Source organism: Lactuca virosa, chromosome 8 (assembly GCF_052849685.1).
Source record: "Lactuca virosa cultivar CGN04683 chromosome 8, Lactuca_virosa_CGN04683_v6, whole genome shotgun sequence".
In the NCBI taxonomy this organism is placed as follows: Eukaryota; Viridiplantae; Streptophyta; class Magnoliopsida; order Asterales; family Asteraceae; genus Lactuca; species Lactuca virosa.
In genome coordinates, this window is record NC_136433.1 from 16,402,174 (window position 1) to 16,422,371 (window position 20,198).

General features: G+C 31.9%; 2 protein-coding genes across 2 annotated transcripts; both read left to right on the top strand.

Annotated features, from left to right (window-relative positions):
- The first annotated feature begins 4,605 nt into the window (after positions 1–4,605).
- LOC145133530 (acyl-CoA-binding domain-containing protein 6-like) lies at positions 4,606–8,204 on the top strand. Its single transcript, XM_079068466.1, has 13 exons — positions 4,606–4,954; positions 5,580–5,682; positions 5,793–5,870; positions 5,971–6,090; positions 6,198–6,264; positions 6,334–6,395; positions 6,488–6,627; positions 6,719–6,845; positions 6,958–7,072; positions 7,153–7,241; positions 7,328–7,411; positions 7,509–7,859; positions 7,943–8,204. Exons 2-13 carry the CDS (start codon positions 5,587–5,589, stop codon positions 8,078–8,080), a joined length of 1,467 nt encoding a protein of 488 aa, XP_078924592.1. The 5' UTR covers positions 4,606–4,954; positions 5,580–5,586; the 3' UTR covers positions 8,081–8,204.
- A 1,154-nt stretch (positions 8,205–9,358) lies between these two features.
- On the top strand, positions 9,359–10,645 carry LOC145130119 (RNA-binding protein CP31B, chloroplastic-like). Its single transcript, XM_079064967.1, has 4 exons — positions 9,359–9,365; positions 9,881–10,138; positions 10,230–10,333; positions 10,418–10,645. The coding sequence occupies exons 1-4, from the start codon at positions 9,359–9,361 to the stop codon at positions 10,643–10,645; spliced, it is 597 nt and encodes a 198-aa protein (XP_078921093.1).
- Positions 10,646–20,198: the final 9,553 nt, after the last annotated feature.

The window sequence follows — 20,198 nt, forward strand, 5'->3', positions numbered from 1 at the left end:
AATATTAATTAAATATTGATTAATTTTAAGCTTTAATTTTTAATTAATAAATATGTTTTTGTTTTGTGAAATATTTTATATAGCCTCTTATAATTTTTTTCTTTTGTTTTAAGCATATACAATATTTTTAAAGTAAATAATATATAACAATAAAATTAAATAAATTAATCCTTACTACTATCTTATAGTCAGATTTTGGAGGACCCTCCAGGAGAGATCACTATCCTATAGTCAGATTTTTAGGAGACCCTACCGGAGGACTTTTTTATTCCTTACTATGAGTATAGAGATCACTATCCTATAGTCAGATTTTGGGGGACCCTCCAGGAGTTGACATATAGTGCGACTTGTCAGATATATTGAGTCATATGGGATTTCCCCATTTTCTCCCCAATCGAGATATATTTTATTTCGCCCACGAAAGATTTATCGAATCATCAAAAAATTGGAGTGTGAAGTGCAATTAGATCCATTTTTTTGGGGGGGGGGGGGATTCAAATTACTATTATCAATTAGAAAAATTTATGGTTGGCTTAATTGGACTACTACATTGAAGTATCCAGACTCCATTTAAAAAAAACAATTGATAATATATATATTTTATATAATTAAGGATTCCTATTTTTATTTGATTTGAAAGAAATCATTTTTTTTTGTAAGTAGAAGCTAGTTCAAACTCTTATGTTAATCAATTGAGTAATATGCATGAAGCCGTCAACTATTTACGACATGCGTGAATTAAAAAAAAGGCATAAGAAAAAGAAGTGGTAATGGGAGCATTTGTACTATATGTGCAAATCAAAATCGAGCGGATCTTTACCCGAAGCATAAACCTAAAAAGATTAAAGAGGCCTATATAAGAACAAGAAAATAACATCGTGATTTGGGTTGAATCGCGATAAAAGAATTCATCAATGAGAAGTTAATTGGATAAGTTTAATGAATTCTTTTTTGATATTATACATTAATAAGGAAATGAAGACAAACTCGTGTTTAGTGAAAAATCAAAGAAAATCATTTTTTTAAGTAAGAAGGAACTTGCTATGAAAAAATAAAAAGTATTGGAATCTACACATTGATATTTTTTTTTGAACTGTATGCATCAAAAGACATTTGTATGGTTCCGAAGGGATTTGACCCTTATTAACCGAATTTATCGAGAAAAATTACTTTTTTTAGGTCAAGAGGTTGATAGCGAGATCTCGAATCAACTTATTGGTCTTATGATATATCTCAGTATCGAGGATGATACCAAATATATGTATTTGTTTATAAACTCTCCCGGTGGATGGGTAATATCGGGGGTGGCTCTTTATGATACTATGCAATTTGTGCAACCAGATGTACATACAATATGCATGGGATCAACCGCTTCAATGAGATCTTTTATCCTGGTCGGAGGAGAAATTACCAAACGTCTAACATTCCCTCACGCTTGGCGCCAGTGAGGCTTTTATTTGAGAGAAAAAAAGAAGACTATGCCTTCGCCATGTGAAATATGAATATTAAATAATAATAGCATGACACTTTGAATTCAATATAAGAAATTTTGTTTTCAAAACATTAGATTATGTATCGAGAGAGTAATATGAGAAAAAAATATTTCCGATTTTCTTATCGGAAGTCCAGTTCAGCGTCACAAACTTTTTTTCACACCAGAGGTCTCTTAACAATATTTATAGAGCGGAAAAAAACAAGATTCTTTTTTTCCTTAGTTTATTTGATCAAATAAAAAAACAACTTTGGGATTGCTTATTCAAAGACAAATCACAGACAAAAAAATAAAATTAAATAAATATATAAAGCAACGGAGCCATCATGATATTTTTGAATTCCTCCGAAAGGAAGGGTGGTAAGTTGATCATTTACCGATTAGGGTCTGATCGATCCTATTTTTTCTTTATTTGATGAAAGGTAAGGGTCAATTATGTAATAATAAGTATGGTCAGTCTTTTAAAAAAATAAAAAGAAAATATTACTTAAAAAAAAAAAAAAACAAAAAAAAAATCTATATAATGTTAATGTTTTAAAATTATTCCAACTTTTTAATACTTTCTAATTAGAAGTTTATAAACTTTTAAATTTTTTTAATACAACATTTTAAACTAGTATTTAACGAAAGTATTTTTAAAGTGTTATAAAAAAATATTAAATTGTCATACAAAATTTGTGAAACATTTTAAAATGTTGTAAAAGAAAGTTTAGAATAAATGTTTGAAAGTTATAAAAAAATTGTATGAAAATGTAAAAAAAAACAAGTTAAAAACTTTTAAGAAAAATTTAAAACATTTATAAAATATTTGGTTTAAAAATACTTGTATTAAAATTATATGAAAGCATAAAAAAAGTTAAAAAAAATTATTAGCAAAGTTTAAAACATTGTATTAGAAAAACCTATAAGAAAAAAATATCATAAAAATGTAGTAAGAAATTATAAAAAAATCTTAAGAAATTTATAAAAAAAAAATTATTCATATTTAAACAACTTTCTTTTTTTGTAGGCATTTCACCATTTAAATGGTAAAATGCCTAAAAAAAATTACCTAAAGGTGAACAACACCAAAACAAAATACTTTACAGTTATGGAAAAGAAAAGATGGAGGAGAAAAAGAAATATATTATGGATTCTATGTATGAATTATATAATGATTACATTAGAATTCATTATCCAAGTACTACTTCTAGTACTACCGGATCTAGTAATTCATCGTCGATTTTAGGGAAACGCCAAAATCCGGATGCTACGACACCAAAACCACCATTGAGACATAAACTACGAGAAAAGATGAAAACAAACATAATTGAATAAATTGGCGAGTTAGAAAAGTATTTGAAAGAAAGTGTTGAAGAAGATTCGTCAATATTTAACATTTTAGAGTGGTGGAAAGTGAATAGTCCAAGATTTCCGATTCTATCCTTGATGGCTAAAGATTTGTTTGCCATTCCCGTCTCAACTGTGGCTAGGGATGGAAATTTCACCCGACCCGGTGGGGAACCCGGTTGACCCGCCCCATTCGGGGACGGATATTTCCCGCCAAAACGGGTACCGGGTACGGGGCCGGGGATCCCCATTATGCTAAAACCGGGGATGGGTCAGGGCCGGGTATAACAATCCCCAACCCACCCCGCCACCGCTTTGGTGAATATATATATATATATATATATATATATATATATATATATATATATATATATATATATATATATATCGATCATTTATTGAATTTGAATTAAGTCCACTAAAATGAATTTATCTATATTTGACCATGAAATAGAGTCCGTATATCAAATTATGTTCCCAATTCCAAGAGTCCTTCAATCGTCACTTCGTTTGACGATCTGTATACCAAATCGTCACTTTTCGTTTTGATGCTTGTTAAACTTTATGATTGATGTAAACAGAATCTGGTTATGGCATCTGGTTTTGATCGCTTATTAAACTTTTTTTTTTTTTTTTGTGTAAGTTAGAGTTTATTATGTTGATAGATTGGGATTGGTTGGGGATGGGTTGGGGATGGGCTGGGGAAAAGCCCAAAATACAACGGGGAGGTGATTTGATTCCCCGCATCCGTCGGGGATGGGGATGGTGATGGGGACGAGGTTAGACACTCGAGGATGGGGACATGGATGGTTAACCCCGCCCCATTTCCATCCCTAACTGTGGCTTCAGAATCTGTTTTTAGCACTAGCGGGAGGGTTTTGGATCCTTATATGAGTTCTTTGACTCCTAAGATTGTTGAAAGTATAATTTGTACCCAAGATTGGCTTCGGGGTGGTATAAATGTCAACATCGATTTTGAACAAGATCGGTAAAACCTACAAGAAATTGATAAAGGTAGTTGTTTATCTTTAATATTTTGACATGTTATGTTTTGTCCTTTTAATGCTTATACTATTTGTACATGATTGTTAGAAGTTGGTACGTTTAATTAGAGCTCGGATTGGATATGGAAATGAATATGATAATGTGAAGATGCAAGACTTTTTTTTGTTATGTTAAGACTTTTATGTATTGAGTTGGGTTATGACTTATGAATTTTACTCTTTTTGTTATGTTTAGACTTTTATGTTTGGAGTTGGGTTATGACTTATGAATTTTACTCTTTTGTTATGTTTAGACTTTTATTATTTAGTTGGGTTGTGTTTAGACTTTTTTTTGTTGTGTTTAGACTTTAATTATTTAGACTTTTTTTTGTTGTGTTTAAACCTATTATTCCATGCTAATCATATTCATGACTTTTTTTTTATTTTTTATCAAAATTTGGAATGGAATTAAAAAAATACATAACATATTATAATGATTTGTATTGTTATTATATACGTACTTGTTAATTGTATGGAGTATTTTCCTAACAAATTCTTTATCAAACCAACCAACATATAAAAAAAAGTTATCAATAAGTGTCACTTAAGAAATTTTCAGGTAGACCCGAAAATTACCCGAATACCCGAAACCCAAAAACCCGAATTACAATATAGGTTGGGTATCGGGTATTATTTTCTGAAGGAAATACCCGTTCTACCCGAAACCCAAAAATTTTACCCGTTCACACCCCTACTATATAGAGAGGTGATTTTCCCAAAGTCCAAACTCCAAAGTGAACAACTGTTTCCTCCTCCCATCGGCCTTCGCTGGTGCGGTCAGGTTTTACATGACCCGTGCCACATGTCCGACACGTCTTGTGGGTTGGTTGCAGGTTGCAACCCTTTTAAACCGCTGATAACAGGTGGGTCAAATACACATACTCATCTACCTTGAACTCCGATTACGCCACAGTTCCCAATAAACAAACGACGACGACGTTTCACCTCTGCTTTTTCTCTTGTCGACGAAACGTACAGTTTGATTAAGCTGCATCGGGATCGATCTCTTGATTCACGACTTCCATTTTCCTTTACTCGTAAGCAATTCGATTTCAATCGGAAGTCCCGAAGAAACTCTACGACGATTTAGGTATATGCTGCCTTAGTTTTCAGTTTTTGGATGTTTTGAAGATTTTAGTTGTTAATTACGTTTATGTAGTTAAACTGTTTGAATCATAGGTTGCGATGACCTGATTGATTAGTTAATGCAGTGATGGTATTTAATTGGGTTAAACTATTGATCTTTTCGTTTGGTTGATGAGATAGTACTGGCTGAGATCGAATCTACAATTTAAACTCAAATGTGGCTTGAAAGGGGTAAATGCAAGGAATTTTAACTAAGTTTTTACAATGACTCCATTAGATCACCGATAAGAATATTTATTGTTCAAATTAACAAGTCCTTTGAATTTTGGTTTCAAAATATACATTGTTTGATCTCAAAAGTCAAATGCATCTATAATTTTGCAGCCTAGAGTATCATTTTTCTCCCCTTCAACTCTTATTGCAATGATTCTATCATGGGGATTTTGAAGCTAATTACCAGGATGCGAATGTAACTTGAGATTTTTTTTACTTATGCAATGTTACAAGAATACATCTTGCGCAAATAGTTGCAACTTTTTCTTGAAATGTTTCTTTGTTGCACTAAATAGTTACAAAGAACTATAAAACCTCACCTCACCTAGCTGATAATGCTTTTTGATCTCTGGAAGAGCTAGTATGGGATCAGACAATTGCAATTGGCATTCAGATTTGGACTATGATCAATGGGTTGCCCTCCCTGTAGCTGGGCCACGGCCATCTGCCCGTTATAAGGTTTGTATATTATATCAATAAAGTGTATTACATACATATCTTCATCCTTTTACTTATCAAATTACTTTTGTCTTCATAGTTTTATACATCATTTCCCTCTTGTATTGTAGCATGCTGCAGCTGTCATCAATGAAAAGCTATACATTGTTGGTGGAAGTCGTAATGGGCGATACTTATCTGATGTTCAGGTATCAATTATCATCATGCCAAAATCGCCAATACAATTCTGCTTATCAAAGTTAACCATGTTTCCATTGTGGGTTTAACAATGGGTGCTTATGGTTGTAGGCTCTTGATCTAAGAAATTTAATTTGGTCCACGATTAAATTAAGAACTCAGTCAGGGCCTGATAGTATCAAAGATGGTAAATTATTGGAAGTCTTCCCTGCTACATCTGGTCATAGTATGGTGAGCTTTTCTTCCAGAATCATCTAGAACCTTCTCTTATCTACATAGTAGCTTAACTAGTTCCAGTTATCATCTAACCATGGTCTACATTACAACTCCTAATGTAGGTCAAGTGGGGAAACAAACTCCTCCTCATTGGTGGCCACTCAAAGGATACCTCTGATAATGTGGCAGGTTTGTTCTCACAAGCACATGGTTTATGTAGTTTCTGTAGAATCTAATGATTTATTAAGTTACTTGTAGTGCGTTTCATTGATCTTGAGTCACATGTGAGTGGAATAATGGAAGCCAAAGGAAAAATTCCGGTAACCCACAAACTTTTTTTCAACTTTATGAAGGTCAATGTGGTCAAATTGGTCAATATGATCATTGTTTTGCTTGTGATTGTATCTTTTAGGTAGCTCGTGGTGGGCAATCTGTGTCATTGATTGGTTCAAAACTTATAATGTTTGGGGGAGAGGACAAACACAGACGACTTTTGAATGATGTTAATGTCCTTGATCTTGAAACAATAATTTGGAATGTTGCTGAGACTACGTAAGTATTATATTATTATTATTCCCTTTTTATTGTTGTGTGCTTCAAGTTTCAATCTTTTAAAATGCTTTAATATGTTCTGATTTGATAGGTTGACTCCTCCAGCTCCAAGATTTGATCATACAGCTACTGTTCATGGAGATCGATACCTTCAAATATTTGGTGGTTGTTCTCATTCAACTTTCTTCAGTGATCTTCACGTGCTCGATTTAGAAACAGTAATTATTAACCTTTCTTTATGCTTTTTATTATAAGATAAATATATATATATTTTTCTTCAAATATATTTGTTAAAAGACATGACAATTGACAAGTTCTCTTTTACTGCAGTTAGAATGGTCCCAACCACAGATTCAAGGTAACATTGTGTCTCCTAGGGCAGGCCATGCTGGAATCTCTATTGATGAGAAGTGGTTCATTGTTGGTGGTGGAGATAATAAAACTGGTACATATTAAATATATTAAAATAAAATAAATAAATAAATATAAATAGAATGTTAACAATATAATCACTTTTGGTTGCAGGTGCTTTAGAGACACTTGTCCTCGATATGTCTACACTTGTCTTGTCCATCTTGACAAATGTACAAAAGAAAGATCCCCTTGCTAGTGAGGTTACTAAGTTTTTACCAAAAACATCACTTTCCAAAAAAAATATATTTATTAAGTTTTTACCAAAACTTGTAAATAAATGAAACAGGGGCTCAGCATATCATCAGCATTGGTAGATGGCGAACGGTTTTTGATTGCTTTTGGTGGATATAACGGGAAATATAACAGTGAGGTATTGTTTATAAACATATAAATTTTTTAATCATTACTATAGCCTTTATTAAAATATTTATCTTTATATAATCTATTAGCTTGTATATCCTTATTAGGTTTGTGCAATGAAGCCAAAACCAAAGGACTTAAAACACCCAAAAATCTTTAAGTCATCAGCAGCTGCAGCTGCAGCAGCTTCTGTAACTGCTGCATATGCTTTAGCTAAATCTGAAGATTTGACAGCTGTCGATAATTCAAAAAGTAAAGTTGATCTTTCGGTTGAAATTGGTGTTATCAAAGAAGAAAAAAAGGTGTTGGAATCATCTATCGCGTGGGTCAAAGCAGAAAAGTCAACCCTAAAGTCAAAGCTCTATGAAGTCAATGAAACTCATGTTGACTTGTCAAAGGAGTTGCATTCTGTTCAAGGTCAACTGGCTGCTGAGAAATCTAGATGTGCTAATCTGGAGGTCCTCTTTCTCTCCATCTTTTTTTTTTTTTTTCGATTAAAGATTTATAAAATTTTTAAATAAATTTGAGTTTGGTATTTCAGGCACAAATATCAGAGCTACAAGTGATGATGTCATCAATGGAGTCCATAGAGCAGAAAGTTGAAGCACTTCGGTCGCAGAAATCTGATTCTGTTCAGAGACAAACTACAGCTGTATCTTGGAGGTGGATGTCTCCATAGAGTGGTGGATGTCTAAATCGGTCTTTTTACCATGTTTGTTTCCGGTCTTTTTTTTTATTGTTTCGTCTAATTGTTAACAGATTATAAGAATATCTTTTTTTTTATGTGACCATGCATTGGTTCTTTCTTTGCTCCTTTGTTATAAACTGGTACAAACTAGAATAATAATGATATAATTTTTTATAAACGGCAATAGTAATGATATAAGTGATTATGATAAGTATGCAAAATATCTAGAATAAAGTGAAAGTATATCTAATAGTCATATCATAATTAATATGTCAGCAAATTTAATTGTACCGTTTTTTTGAGTTTAATTGTAAATAAAAAACTAGGGATTGATTTTTTCCTTAATATTGTCAAAGTTTAGAAACTCGACACAATAAAACTACATAAAATAGAAACTCGATAAATTAATACGCGATGATTTAATATATTCTTGAAGATATGTTCATCAAATAATTTGTTAAAAGTATTAGATAATTTATAGACCCCATATAAAATATAAATTAATGATTTCTTATATACTATATACTATGTGAGGAATTATTAACTAATATTTTAAATGAGGTCTATATATTTTCTTGTAATTTTAACGAATTATTATTTTGCACTCTACGTCGAATCGGACCTACCAAAAATATTATTTTTAAAGAATTTATTAAATAATCGAGTATTAATTTATAAATTTCTATTTTATGTAGTTTTATTGTATTAAACAATGATGAAATAAAATGGATTAAGTTATGGAATTTCTTAATTGTATACAAAATCAATGTGACATTCGCAAAAGCCTCTAAACTTTGATTCCACTAACGAAAAACCATCCTTGGTTTTTTATTTACAATTAAACCCAGAAAATTGGTAAACATTAGCGTTAGCCGAGTAAACGACTCATTTTGCAAATGTTCACCGGCATCTCGGGCTTAACTATAAGGGAAATCTTCAACAAAAGTCCTTAAAGTTTGGTCCTATTAACAGAAAAGCTTTCCCTGATTTTTTTTATGGATTAAGCCTAGGATACCGGTAAACGTTTGCAAAATGGACTCGTATGCGATACAAGGGCCATTTTGCAAATATTTATTGGTTTTTTTGGCTTAATTATAAATAAAAGAAATCAGTGGTAACTTTTTCGTTAATACGGTCAAAGTTTAGAGACTTTTTTTTTTTTGGAGATTTCCCATATATATTTGGTTGTTTAATGGTAGCCTTTGATCTTTTATCTGCCACTGTAACCGATCTTCTTGGGTGTAAAATAAGACGACTTAGGTGTGAAGAATGAAAAGTGAGTGAGTTTCCACCTTTTTTATAGGTGACCAAGTGAATATCAAATTGTTCTAAATACAATTTACTAAAACCAATTTTAGTCATTTCTTTTTCCATATCTAATTACCACTCAATTTCTTATTACTACAAATACAGTGAATATAATAAGGACTCTCTCATCCCACAATATTTAAAAAAACCATATATATTCCAAAGTATAATTTCTAAAGTCTAATATATATATATATATATATATATATATATATATATATATATATATATATATATATATATATATATATAGAGCTAGGTTCATTTGTTTAAAGTAATTATTGTATTATTGTATGCATAAATGTGGGCCAATCAAATTTTAAAATAAAAATAAATAATTAAATTAATAAATAAGGATAAATAGGTAATTTGATAATTAGTTTCCACAAATAATATCCTATAATTATGGTAATTTGATATTAATCACGTATATTTATAGATGATAATTTTAGGGTTTCAATTTTCCAATTGACTTCTAACCAGAGCCAAGATCAAAATCCCGATTTCTCGATTGGTCACTCCAATTCGTGACCAACACCTCAGATTGGTCACAGCAATTGACACAAGAAACTGAACCAGTACATGAAGAAGATGCAACTAACGAAGAAGAAGAAGAGGAAGCAGAATCATATTCAGAACCACCTGAAGAGGCAAAGCTTTTTGTCGGTAACTTACCCTACGATTTTGACAGCGAGAAATTGGCTAATCTCTTCAATTCTGCCGGAGTAGTAGATATCGCCGAGATATTAATCGATTGACTTTTCAGTAATTTCTTAATTAATTTCGTATGTTGCATCGTGTGTTTACAATGGCCGATTTGATGTCTGGTTTTAGGTTATATACAACAGGGATACAGAACAAAGTAGAGGATTTGGGTTTGTGACAATGATCACAGTAGAAGAAGCTGAGAAAGCTGTGGAGAAGTTCAATGGCTATGTAAACTTAATCTTCTTCTCCATCTATCCATCTTAATTACTACATATTCACATTAATCTGTAATATTATTATGAACAAAAACAGGATTTGAGTGGAAGGGCTCTTACTGTAAATAAGGCTGCACCAAGAGGTTCACAATCAGAAAAACGAGTGGTGGGGACTTCTTTCAAGATCTATGTGGGTAACCTAGCATGGCAAGTGGATAGTGAACGTCTGGAGCAGACGTTTAATGAACATGGGAAAGTGGTCAATGCAAGGGTGATTTATGATCGTGAAAGTGGAAAATCACGTGGGTTTTTGTCAGCTTCGTGACATTCATCTCTGTTACTGTTTTATTTTAATTACTTCAAACTTATATTTTCCACATTTCAGATCAGTATCTACATGATAATCTGTAAGATAACATGAACGTTTTTTCATGAATCCATTAAGATTAATTCAATTTCTCATAAGTTGAAAGCTTTACCATACATACAGTTGAAGTTCCAAGATTTTGATTTTTGTTCAAGTTCTTGTTTTCATACATTGCAACTGCAACAAGACTACAACCCTTCATTCATCTCTAGTTTCTTGAACTCTTGGTAACTTGAATTTGTTTCTTCATTCATCTCTAGTTTCTTTAATTTGTTTCATTCTTTTTTATTTAACACTTCATTTATGTGGACAGTGCAGGATCTTGACAAGGTTGAATTCTGAAAATGTATCAAGTTTGTTTTTGTAGATGATTCAATGGTTGATATTGGTGAGATTCCAATTCTATTGTAATGGAATCACGAATTCCAATTCTGTTGGAATGGAATCACGAATTCTAATTCTGTTGGAATCATAGAAGTTGATGTTTGAAGAACGGACCACAAAATTGAAACGGACCACATTATTCTTTTAGAATGTATTAGTCGTTGTTAGATTTTGATGTAATTCTTAACAATTGTTACCCGTATTCTATAAGAAATAATGTATTTTTTGTTTTTATTCTTCAATTGATTGTTCAAGGATTTGTTATTCTACAAGAAGAATTTAAATTCATGATCAAGAAATAGGTTCAAGAATATTTTTATTATTTATGGTTCAAGAATATTTTTATTTTTGAATATACTCATAAACATATTCTGTCAGAATGTCCGAATTAAAAAAAATTATAATATGTAAAATCAGATTTTTAAAATTAATAGAATCTATGATCACTTAAAAAATGCAATTTTCCTTTATTAAATCTATATTAATTGACTAAATTACCCTTGTAGTTAATTAAGATGATATTTTCAATTATATTTAATTCAATAATATATATTAATCACTTTATTAAAATAAGTAAATTTGATTGGCCCACATTTATGCATACAATAACACAATAATTACTTTGAATAGAATAACCTAGGCCTATATATATATATATATATATATATATATATATATATATATATATATATATATATATATATATATATAGGAAAAAGTTTAATAGAGAACCATTATTAATCAAGGAACCAAAGAACCAATCCAAAACGTCGAAATTTAAAGCGATCAACGGAAAAAGGAAGAGTTATAGACTTTTACAATGGACGCACATGCACCGGATTATAAAAAAACTCACTTCCTTTTTTTCGTTTAAATTTTTTTAAGCCATGTTTTTTATCGAAAAAGAAAACCGAGTATACCGTTGTTCACGATTTCGCGTCCTCTTTCCAAAGAGATCAATGATGATATATAAAAAACAATTTTTTTTTCCGAAAAATCATACTTCATTTTCTTTGTTTAAAAGTTAAGGTCTATTTTTTTATAGAAAAAAATGAATAAATATATCAAAATTCATGCTTTTTGTACTTTTTAAACATACATTCATACTCATGTAAAAAAAACGATATTTCGGTTCAGATTCACATTGTGAATCTGTTCAGATTCATATTCTGAACTTGTTCAGATTCACATTGTGAACCTTCTCAAATTCATAGCGTGCATAATAGTAAGTCAGATTCACAATGTGAATCTGAACTGATCGAGCTTTTTCACATTGTGAATGTTAAAAATTGAAATATTTACAGTTTAGATTCACAGTGTGAATCTACACTGATCGATGTTTTTTTTTTGTGAACCTTTTCAGATTCATAGTGTGCATAATAGCAAGTCAGATTCACAATGTGAATTTGAACTGATCGAGTTTTTTCACATTGTGAATGTTAAAAATTGAAATATTTACAGTTTAGATTCACAGTGTGAATCTCCACTCATCGAGTTTTTTTTTTTTTTTTTTTTTTTTTTTTTTTTTTTTTTTTTTTTAAGTCGGTGTTGATGTTTATTAATAGATTACAAAAAATTAATATTGTTTGGTATAATTAGTTTTTTTTTGATAAAAATAAACTTAAATATTGAAAAAACTAACAAAATGAAGTGAGTTTTTTTTCGAAAAAAAAGTTCGTTTTTTATATATCATCATGGATCTCTATGGAAAGAGGACGAAAAATCGAGAACAATGGTATATTCGTTTTTTTTCGATAAATAATGTGGCTTAAAAAAAATTTTAAACGAAAAAAAAAAGGTGAGTTTTTTGGTAAGAATGTGAATTTTTTTGGTATAATCCCGTGTGTGTGCGTCCAATGTACAAGTGTACATCTATTTCCTTGGCCGTTGATCATTATGATTTCTAACGCTCACGATTAGTTATTTGGTTCCTTGTTAATTATGGTTCTTTATTGAACCTCACCCTATATATATATATATATATATATATATATATATATATATATATTCATTTCACCATAATTTTTTTATAACATCAATATATTTTATTAAAAACAATAATAAAATGCAGGAAGTTGGCTGCTGACACAAATACAATGTAAATAAACTAGAAAAGAAAACTACATAGTGAAAACCAAAATTCAAAATTACAACCTGAGTTCTTACATATCAAACATAAGAGTAACCTAAACAATGAACTTTTAACAACATAAATTTTGAAAGTCTAGTACAAAATAATACTCTCAATTTGATCCGGAACCATCAATTATAAGTTTAGACTTTGAGACTGACTTGGGATTTTGGGAGCATTAGCATATGCTTTGCATGCCTTCATGTTTTAGTTATCTTTGTAAGTTGATATTTTGATTTTATCTTATAATATTTATTTCCCTAATTTGATCCTAATCTTTTAATGTTATAAAAAACTATTTTGGGCATTTGAATTTGGGTTTGGATTGATGTCTTATCCACTATATTTAAGATATTTTGAAATGCATTCAAATTAGGAAAGCTTGCGAGGGATGATTTTAAAAGAAGATAAGACATTTAAAAGACTATGGATATGTATTAACAATTACTTTACTTAATATTTGTTTTGTAATAATTGTGAAGACATCCTTTAACTAAATGTGAAAATATTTTGAATTTAAACTTTTATATTTGAATTGGGAGAAATTAAATATCCTCATACTTTTTGTTCCTATAAATCTTCCTACCCAATTAAATGATGACATGTGTCATATTAGTATACTAAAATATCATTAAATTTCATTAAATAAGCATTAAATGTTACATATGTCATTATTTAATTGAGTATGAGGATTTATAGGAACAAAAAGTAGGATGATATTTAATTTTTCTTAAATTGGTGATTAAAAATAGCTTAAAAGAGAGGAACAATACACACCCACATTTGCTCCCACCACCGGGTCACCATTGACCCCCCATCGAGACTTTTTTTGGGCGAGTTGGTGACAAGAATTGCATCGCAAACAAATTAGTCACTTCACTGATGGACATCTAGGAATTTGTGTTCTTATTATTGATATGTAACCCCAATAAAATTTAGGTCAAAAATAAATTGATCAATAATTGTAATTGGGATGGACAAAGTGGTAGAGATTGTAACAAGGTTTCCAAAAATATAAAGAACACTGAAATCCGAGTTATAACGAAGAAGTTATGACCAATCAAAGATCCGCGACGAAACCGGCAAAACACTGTTCAGTGTAAAAAGTGAATTTTCAATACAAGGCTTTTTAGCCATAACAATCTAAATGAAAGTTGTAGATTATGTTAAACCGAGAACTTTCATAAAAAGAACGTCAAAATCTGACTTCATATGAGAAAGTTATGATTTTTCTAAGTTTCAGTATAACAGTATACAGCTAAAAACTCGAAATAAAGATCGAATGATTTTTAGCCGATACAACCTAAACGAGAATCGAAGGTCTCGTCAATAGTAGTACAACGGTAAAAAGACAGACGAAAACAGACTTTGAATAAAGAAGTTATGAATTTTTAACGGATTTCCTATCCCGGTCTATTAAAAATAATAATATTAAAAATAAAGTCAAAATTAGCCGACGAAGACTAAACAAAAATCGTAGAGTATAACTTTACCTACGCTTGCATATAAAGAACGTCGAAAACGGAGCTCGTATGCAAAAGTTATGAATTTCGCAAATTTTGGGCACGAAAATCGAAAAATGTTGAAAACCGGGAAATTTCGCATGGTCACCCTTCAGCCACGTCACCTCGCATGCGAGGCTTCTCCGTGTCCACCCCGTGTCCGTATCTGATTCGACCGAAGTGCGGCCCAATGAGAAGCAGACGCGCCTCGCACCGGTGGCATCTTCCGAGCTCGCACACGCGCTTCGCTTCTCCTTCTGCTGCGTGTCTAGCCTCCCTTCGCACGTCCGATGCGTGGCTGCCGACTCTTCTCTTCGGCCGAACCCTCGCAACCCTATATAAAGGGTGCAAGATCTCTCGGATTTTTGACACATTTCACCCAAATTTTCACCTTTCTTCACATTTTCTACCCCCACAAGCCTACTTACAACCCCCCAAAGCCCCGATATCATATCTAAAACCCAAAGCAAGCCCCGAAGCCCCGAAATTCTCTAGAAGCTAACCTCTTTCCAGTCGAAGTGCTGCCCGCGTAAAGCCCGGTTTGTAATCAAAAACTCGCGGTTTCTTCGAGAAAGATCATTTATAGAAACGAAACGCTGCCCAAATCACCACTTATCAAGTGAGTTCATACCCCTATAATCCACCTTTTTAATGGTTTTAAATGCTTTTTAAGGGGGGGGGGGGAATACAAGTTGAACACAATCTAAATTGTGTTAATAATTGTATGTGATAATAATCACACAAAGGGTTTCCTTATGCTTTTAAGGATTACCAAATACTTCCAAAATGACTTAAAGCCATGTTAAATCTTTAAAGTCATGTAAACTCTTTTAATACTGTTAAATTCTTCGAAAAAGGTTTTATAAACTATTTCAAATTATAATTATCAATATCATATACATATATGTATAAGTATATAAATAAAACTTAAAGGGCTTAGGACTAAAGAGTTGCCTTATCTCCTTTTCCTTATTTGGATGTGGATTTGAGGTGAGGTTAATTGTCCGAAGGTCGTTTCCTTCTTAATTATATATGTTATACATATGGGAATATAAAATGTTACTTCAGTCGATATCATTACCTTCGTATCATGCTGAGCAAAAGGGTATGTTCAGGAGAGATCATGCTAATCACATAAAACGTATAAATTATGATAGGTATAATTTATGATTCAAAACTAAATATATTAAAGAAGTAATAATACATCATACTGGGTTTGCATTAACAGGGGTACAAATACAACGTACCAGGGTTAGCAATCACGGGGTAATAATACATCATACCGGGTTTGCATTAACAGGGGTACAAATACAACGTACCAGGGTTAGCAATCACGGGGTAATAATACATCGTAATCTCGTTGAAACAATAAATTTTGTGAGACACTTCATGGTGTACTTATCTAAGTACGACCTTAAGTCCTGACTTATTAACCAGAATCTCCTGGAGGGAGAGCGTGAATTTGTGTATAGATCTATACGGGACTGACAATCCCGCACCTTAGCTGTTCGCTACAGTTTGGCCGGCAGGCCTGGGGTGACAAATGTCATATCGTTTCCGACGCCTGAAGAACGTCACATCAGGCATATCAGTCATATTAGTATGGTTAATAGAACTCACATGAATAAAACAACGATTGAATTACTTAGTAATATACTTCTCTTAAAACAGTAAGAAAAGATAATTACATCCTATCTATTTTACTGACCAAATATACCTTTCTGTTAGTTTTTACTTATAGTAAAAACTACGTATCATGAAATCAAGTATGACAAATATACTTGTACTTTTGGTTTTGGAACGTTTAAAACCACAAATCAGTATTATGGATAATATAATATTTTCCAGGATTAATACCAATGTGTTATTGTAGAACGGATATAACTAAGAATACTTTTACAAATGAAACAGTTTATGAGATTAAACTACTTTTACAAATGAAACGGTTTTATGGGGATTTATAACTACTATTCAGAAACGGTTTTATGGGGATTTAAAACTACTTATCAGATGGAACTTAGTCATTAACTCTCTTTAAACTAGTATAACATAAAAGACCTTTAGTGGTTAATTCTATAATTCCTTAGTTTTTACATCAGAGTTATATATAAGTAATATCCGATTGACAGTGAAATGTGTGACTTCCGCCTTACTTCCTGTTCCTTGTTTGGTTGTGGGCTTAGGGTAGATTCACCCATTTAACTGTCCATTCGATATTATGTTATATATAACTAGTATCAACTAAGTAATTGCAGAGGGAACTATTGAGGTTATCTTTTTTATCACATCAGGAAATATAAGATTTTCTGGAGGAACCAGCGAACTTTTCCAAAGAACTTAGAGTATACTTTATAAAACTAAAATACTTATGAACCCACCAGCTTAAATGCTGATCTACGCTTTCAAAATAACTTGTATTCTCAGGAATCCAGTAGACAGGTACACTCCCGAAGCTTTTGAGAAAACTACCTAGTACCGTACTGCGACTCTTGTTTTCTACTGTATCTACTTTGATGTTTGAATATGTAATGTTTAAACACTTATGTAAAACTTATACTTATTAATGCAATGGTTGTTTGTACTTTGATTACTATATTGCATGTGTTGTGATACTTACATGAAGTCCTCCGCCCCCGAACGTTTCCGCCGTTCTGGTTTGGGGGTGTAACATGATATGACCCCTCAAATCTTGAGCTTTATTACCATTATACTAATGAAAGTATATATGCCCTGTTATAAAAAAATCAAATACATATATACATTATACATATTTCTAGTATACAACAATACAAATGTGTGACAACCCGAAATTTCTATTCTGTACAACCATTCACTTCAATAGAAGTCAGAACTGTTTCTGCTAACTTTCAAGCTTTTAGGAATAAGTTTGAGTGTTTTTAAGTTAGTACTTCAGGAGATATCAGGAGATAGGATGCCCTAGGGTTTATTGTGCAACAATAATATTCCAAAAATCCAAGAGTTTGGAGTTTATGGCCTAAACAAGGGTGTTTACGGCCGTAAACCCTAAAAAGGGGTATAAATATGACACTTAGTCATATTTTACCACTTTTCACATTTTCAAGATCCAAAATCAAATTCTCTCTCAAGTATCATCCAACAATTCTTCAAGATCTTCAACTTGTAAGTGTTTCTAGCCCGAATAAGTTGATATATTACTTAATCTAGTGATTTAACACACTTCCATCCGTGAAATCATTCCAAAAGGTTAGATCTTCAAGTTTCACCAAGAACACCAAGAACACACACTAGTGTTCTTGGACTTTTAGCACCTTTTCAAGCCTCTATCTTGTAAGTACTTCTATCCTAGAGTATAATAAGGCTTGTTACACTTCTATACATCAAGAAAACACCAAGGAAACCAAGGATCAAAGGTGTTTACGGTCCAAGAACACCTTGGACCGTAAACCCTAAAAAGGGTGCCAAAGTGTGCCCTAGTCCCTTCTAAGCCTTGGAAACTAGCCTAGATCCCTTCCTTAATGTGTTTAGGACTTGAAAACATCAAAAGACCACAAACCATTTGGGTTTACGGCCATAAACCCAAAGGGAAATGGTCCAAGGACCGTAAACTCCTAAAAAGGAGTGAAATGGTGCCCTAACCTCTTCCTATGGCTTAAACATGAAGTAGGAATGCTTCTTGTGATCTTTAAGACTTCAGAAAACAAAATGGTCAAGAAACATGAGTTTACGGCCGTAAACTCATGGGTTTACGACCGTAAACTCAAGGAGTTATGGTCACAAAACCGTAAACTCCAAGGAAGTTTACCCTTGAACCCCAAACTCAATAGCAAGGTCCTACCACCCTTAGATGTAATCCTTATGACTTATAGCACTTAAATCAAGTGTTTTACATGTCTTAGGATGTCTTAAACTTGGTTAATTAGTTGTTTTATGACTAATTGGATACATATATGTGATTATATGTTAACTAGGATCATTGTGTGTGTACAAGTCTTCACTTGACACTTAGGATCCTACATCATTCAGTTCATCCACAACCACCCACTACAGGTGAGTTCATACCCCTTAATCAATCTTTTAAATGATTTTAAATGCTTTCATGGGGGGAATACAAGTAGAAAACAGGAATTTATAGAATCAATCACATGTGATTTATAACTGTGTTTTCAACCAACTGATTTCACATACTTCAAAATGTGATAAATACAATAGTTTTCGGCTGTTTTATACTTTGTTATCAAATGATTTACTTTTGAATCTTTTTATAAACTGACATCAAGTCATCATTATTTATTGTTCAAAACTCTTAAATGTTTTACAAAACCTCTTTCAACTTATTGTTAAAAACCATATCTATACACTTATGTTTCATATACATATGTATTGATATGAGAGCTTTCATTCTTTCTTCAGTTCCAACACTCTTGTGTGGCAAGGGTGTATAAACCTACTTGGACATTCAATTTACATTCCAGTAAAATATTATAGGTATAGTTTAGGGGATACAAACTGCTATTCCTATTACAAGGAATTACACAAGAGTCAGTTCATTCATGAGTCTATACTAATACATTACATGCAATATGAAGAGATACTATTACATGGATACCATTACATGGATAGTTTTACATGGATTCTATTACATAGATACTATATGATGAGATACTATTACATATTATATGTGTAGATACTATTATATATGTACGGGACTAACCATTCTACACCCAGCTGTTAGCTACAGAGGGAAAATGCACATCGACGGATGTCTACGGTTAATACTATTCGGCAATTACTATGCCGTGTTTATCCTAGTACCAAAGGATAATCCTTAAATGATTATATAATTTCCCTTTTACTTTTATTTTGTGACACATTCACATAAACGATGAGGTAGACTATATATTTATAATAATAGTCACATAGGGGAAAAAACTTTCATTGATACAGAAATGCAACTTTCAAGGCATTCAGGTCTTGGTAGAAGACTACCTTTTATACTAGTAGGAAATATGGGATTTTCTAGGGTTTTCACACTTATACTAAATGTTTCATCAAATATTTACAAGTCTTTCATAATAGCTTTTCAAATCAATGACACCATAATACTTATGAATTCACCAGCTTTATGCTGATCTACACTTTCAAAATAACTTGTATTCTCAGGTCACCAGTAGACAGGTACGATGACCAGGTTTTGAGAAGACGGAGCACAGACAAGACTCGTCTTTTATTTTGATTACATATTTTGGTGTCTTATTACTATGAAAGAACACTCATGTATTAAAACTTTACTTTTAATGCAATGGATGATGTTGTTGCTTGTTTACTACTTTGCACTGTTATGATACTTTACATGACGTCCTCCACCCCTGAACGTTTCCGCCGTTCCGGTTTTGGGGTGTGACAAAATGAAACTGAACGAAAAGAAAACTACGGATGAAATGCTAGAAAATGGTTGCTTGAGATGTTGTAAGTTATCATATTGTAGCCGATAGCCATTAGATAAAGATCGAAT

Excerpts from the sequence above, each read along its gene's own strand:
- LOC145133530 (XM_079068466.1), top strand. The coding sequence starts at position 5,587 with ATGGGATCAGACAATTGCAATTGGCATTCAGATTTGGACTATGATCAA. Across the intron at positions 5,871-5,970 it reads GATACTTATCTGATGTTCAG|GCTCTTGATCTAAGAAATTT; the intron begins GTATCAATTATC and ends TTATGGTTGTAG. Across the intron at positions 7,860-7,942 it reads CTAGATGTGCTAATCTGGAG|GCACAAATATCAGAGCTACA; the intron begins GTCCTCTTTCTC and ends TTGGTATTTCAG.
- LOC145130119 (XM_079064967.1), top strand. Across the intron at positions 10,139-10,229 it reads CGGAGTAGTAGATATCGCCG|AGGTTATATACAACAGGGAT; the intron begins AGATATTAATCG and ends ATGTCTGGTTTT. Across the intron at positions 10,334-10,417 it reads TGGAGAAGTTCAATGGCTAT|GATTTGAGTGGAAGGGCTCT; the intron begins GTAAACTTAATC and ends GAACAAAAACAG.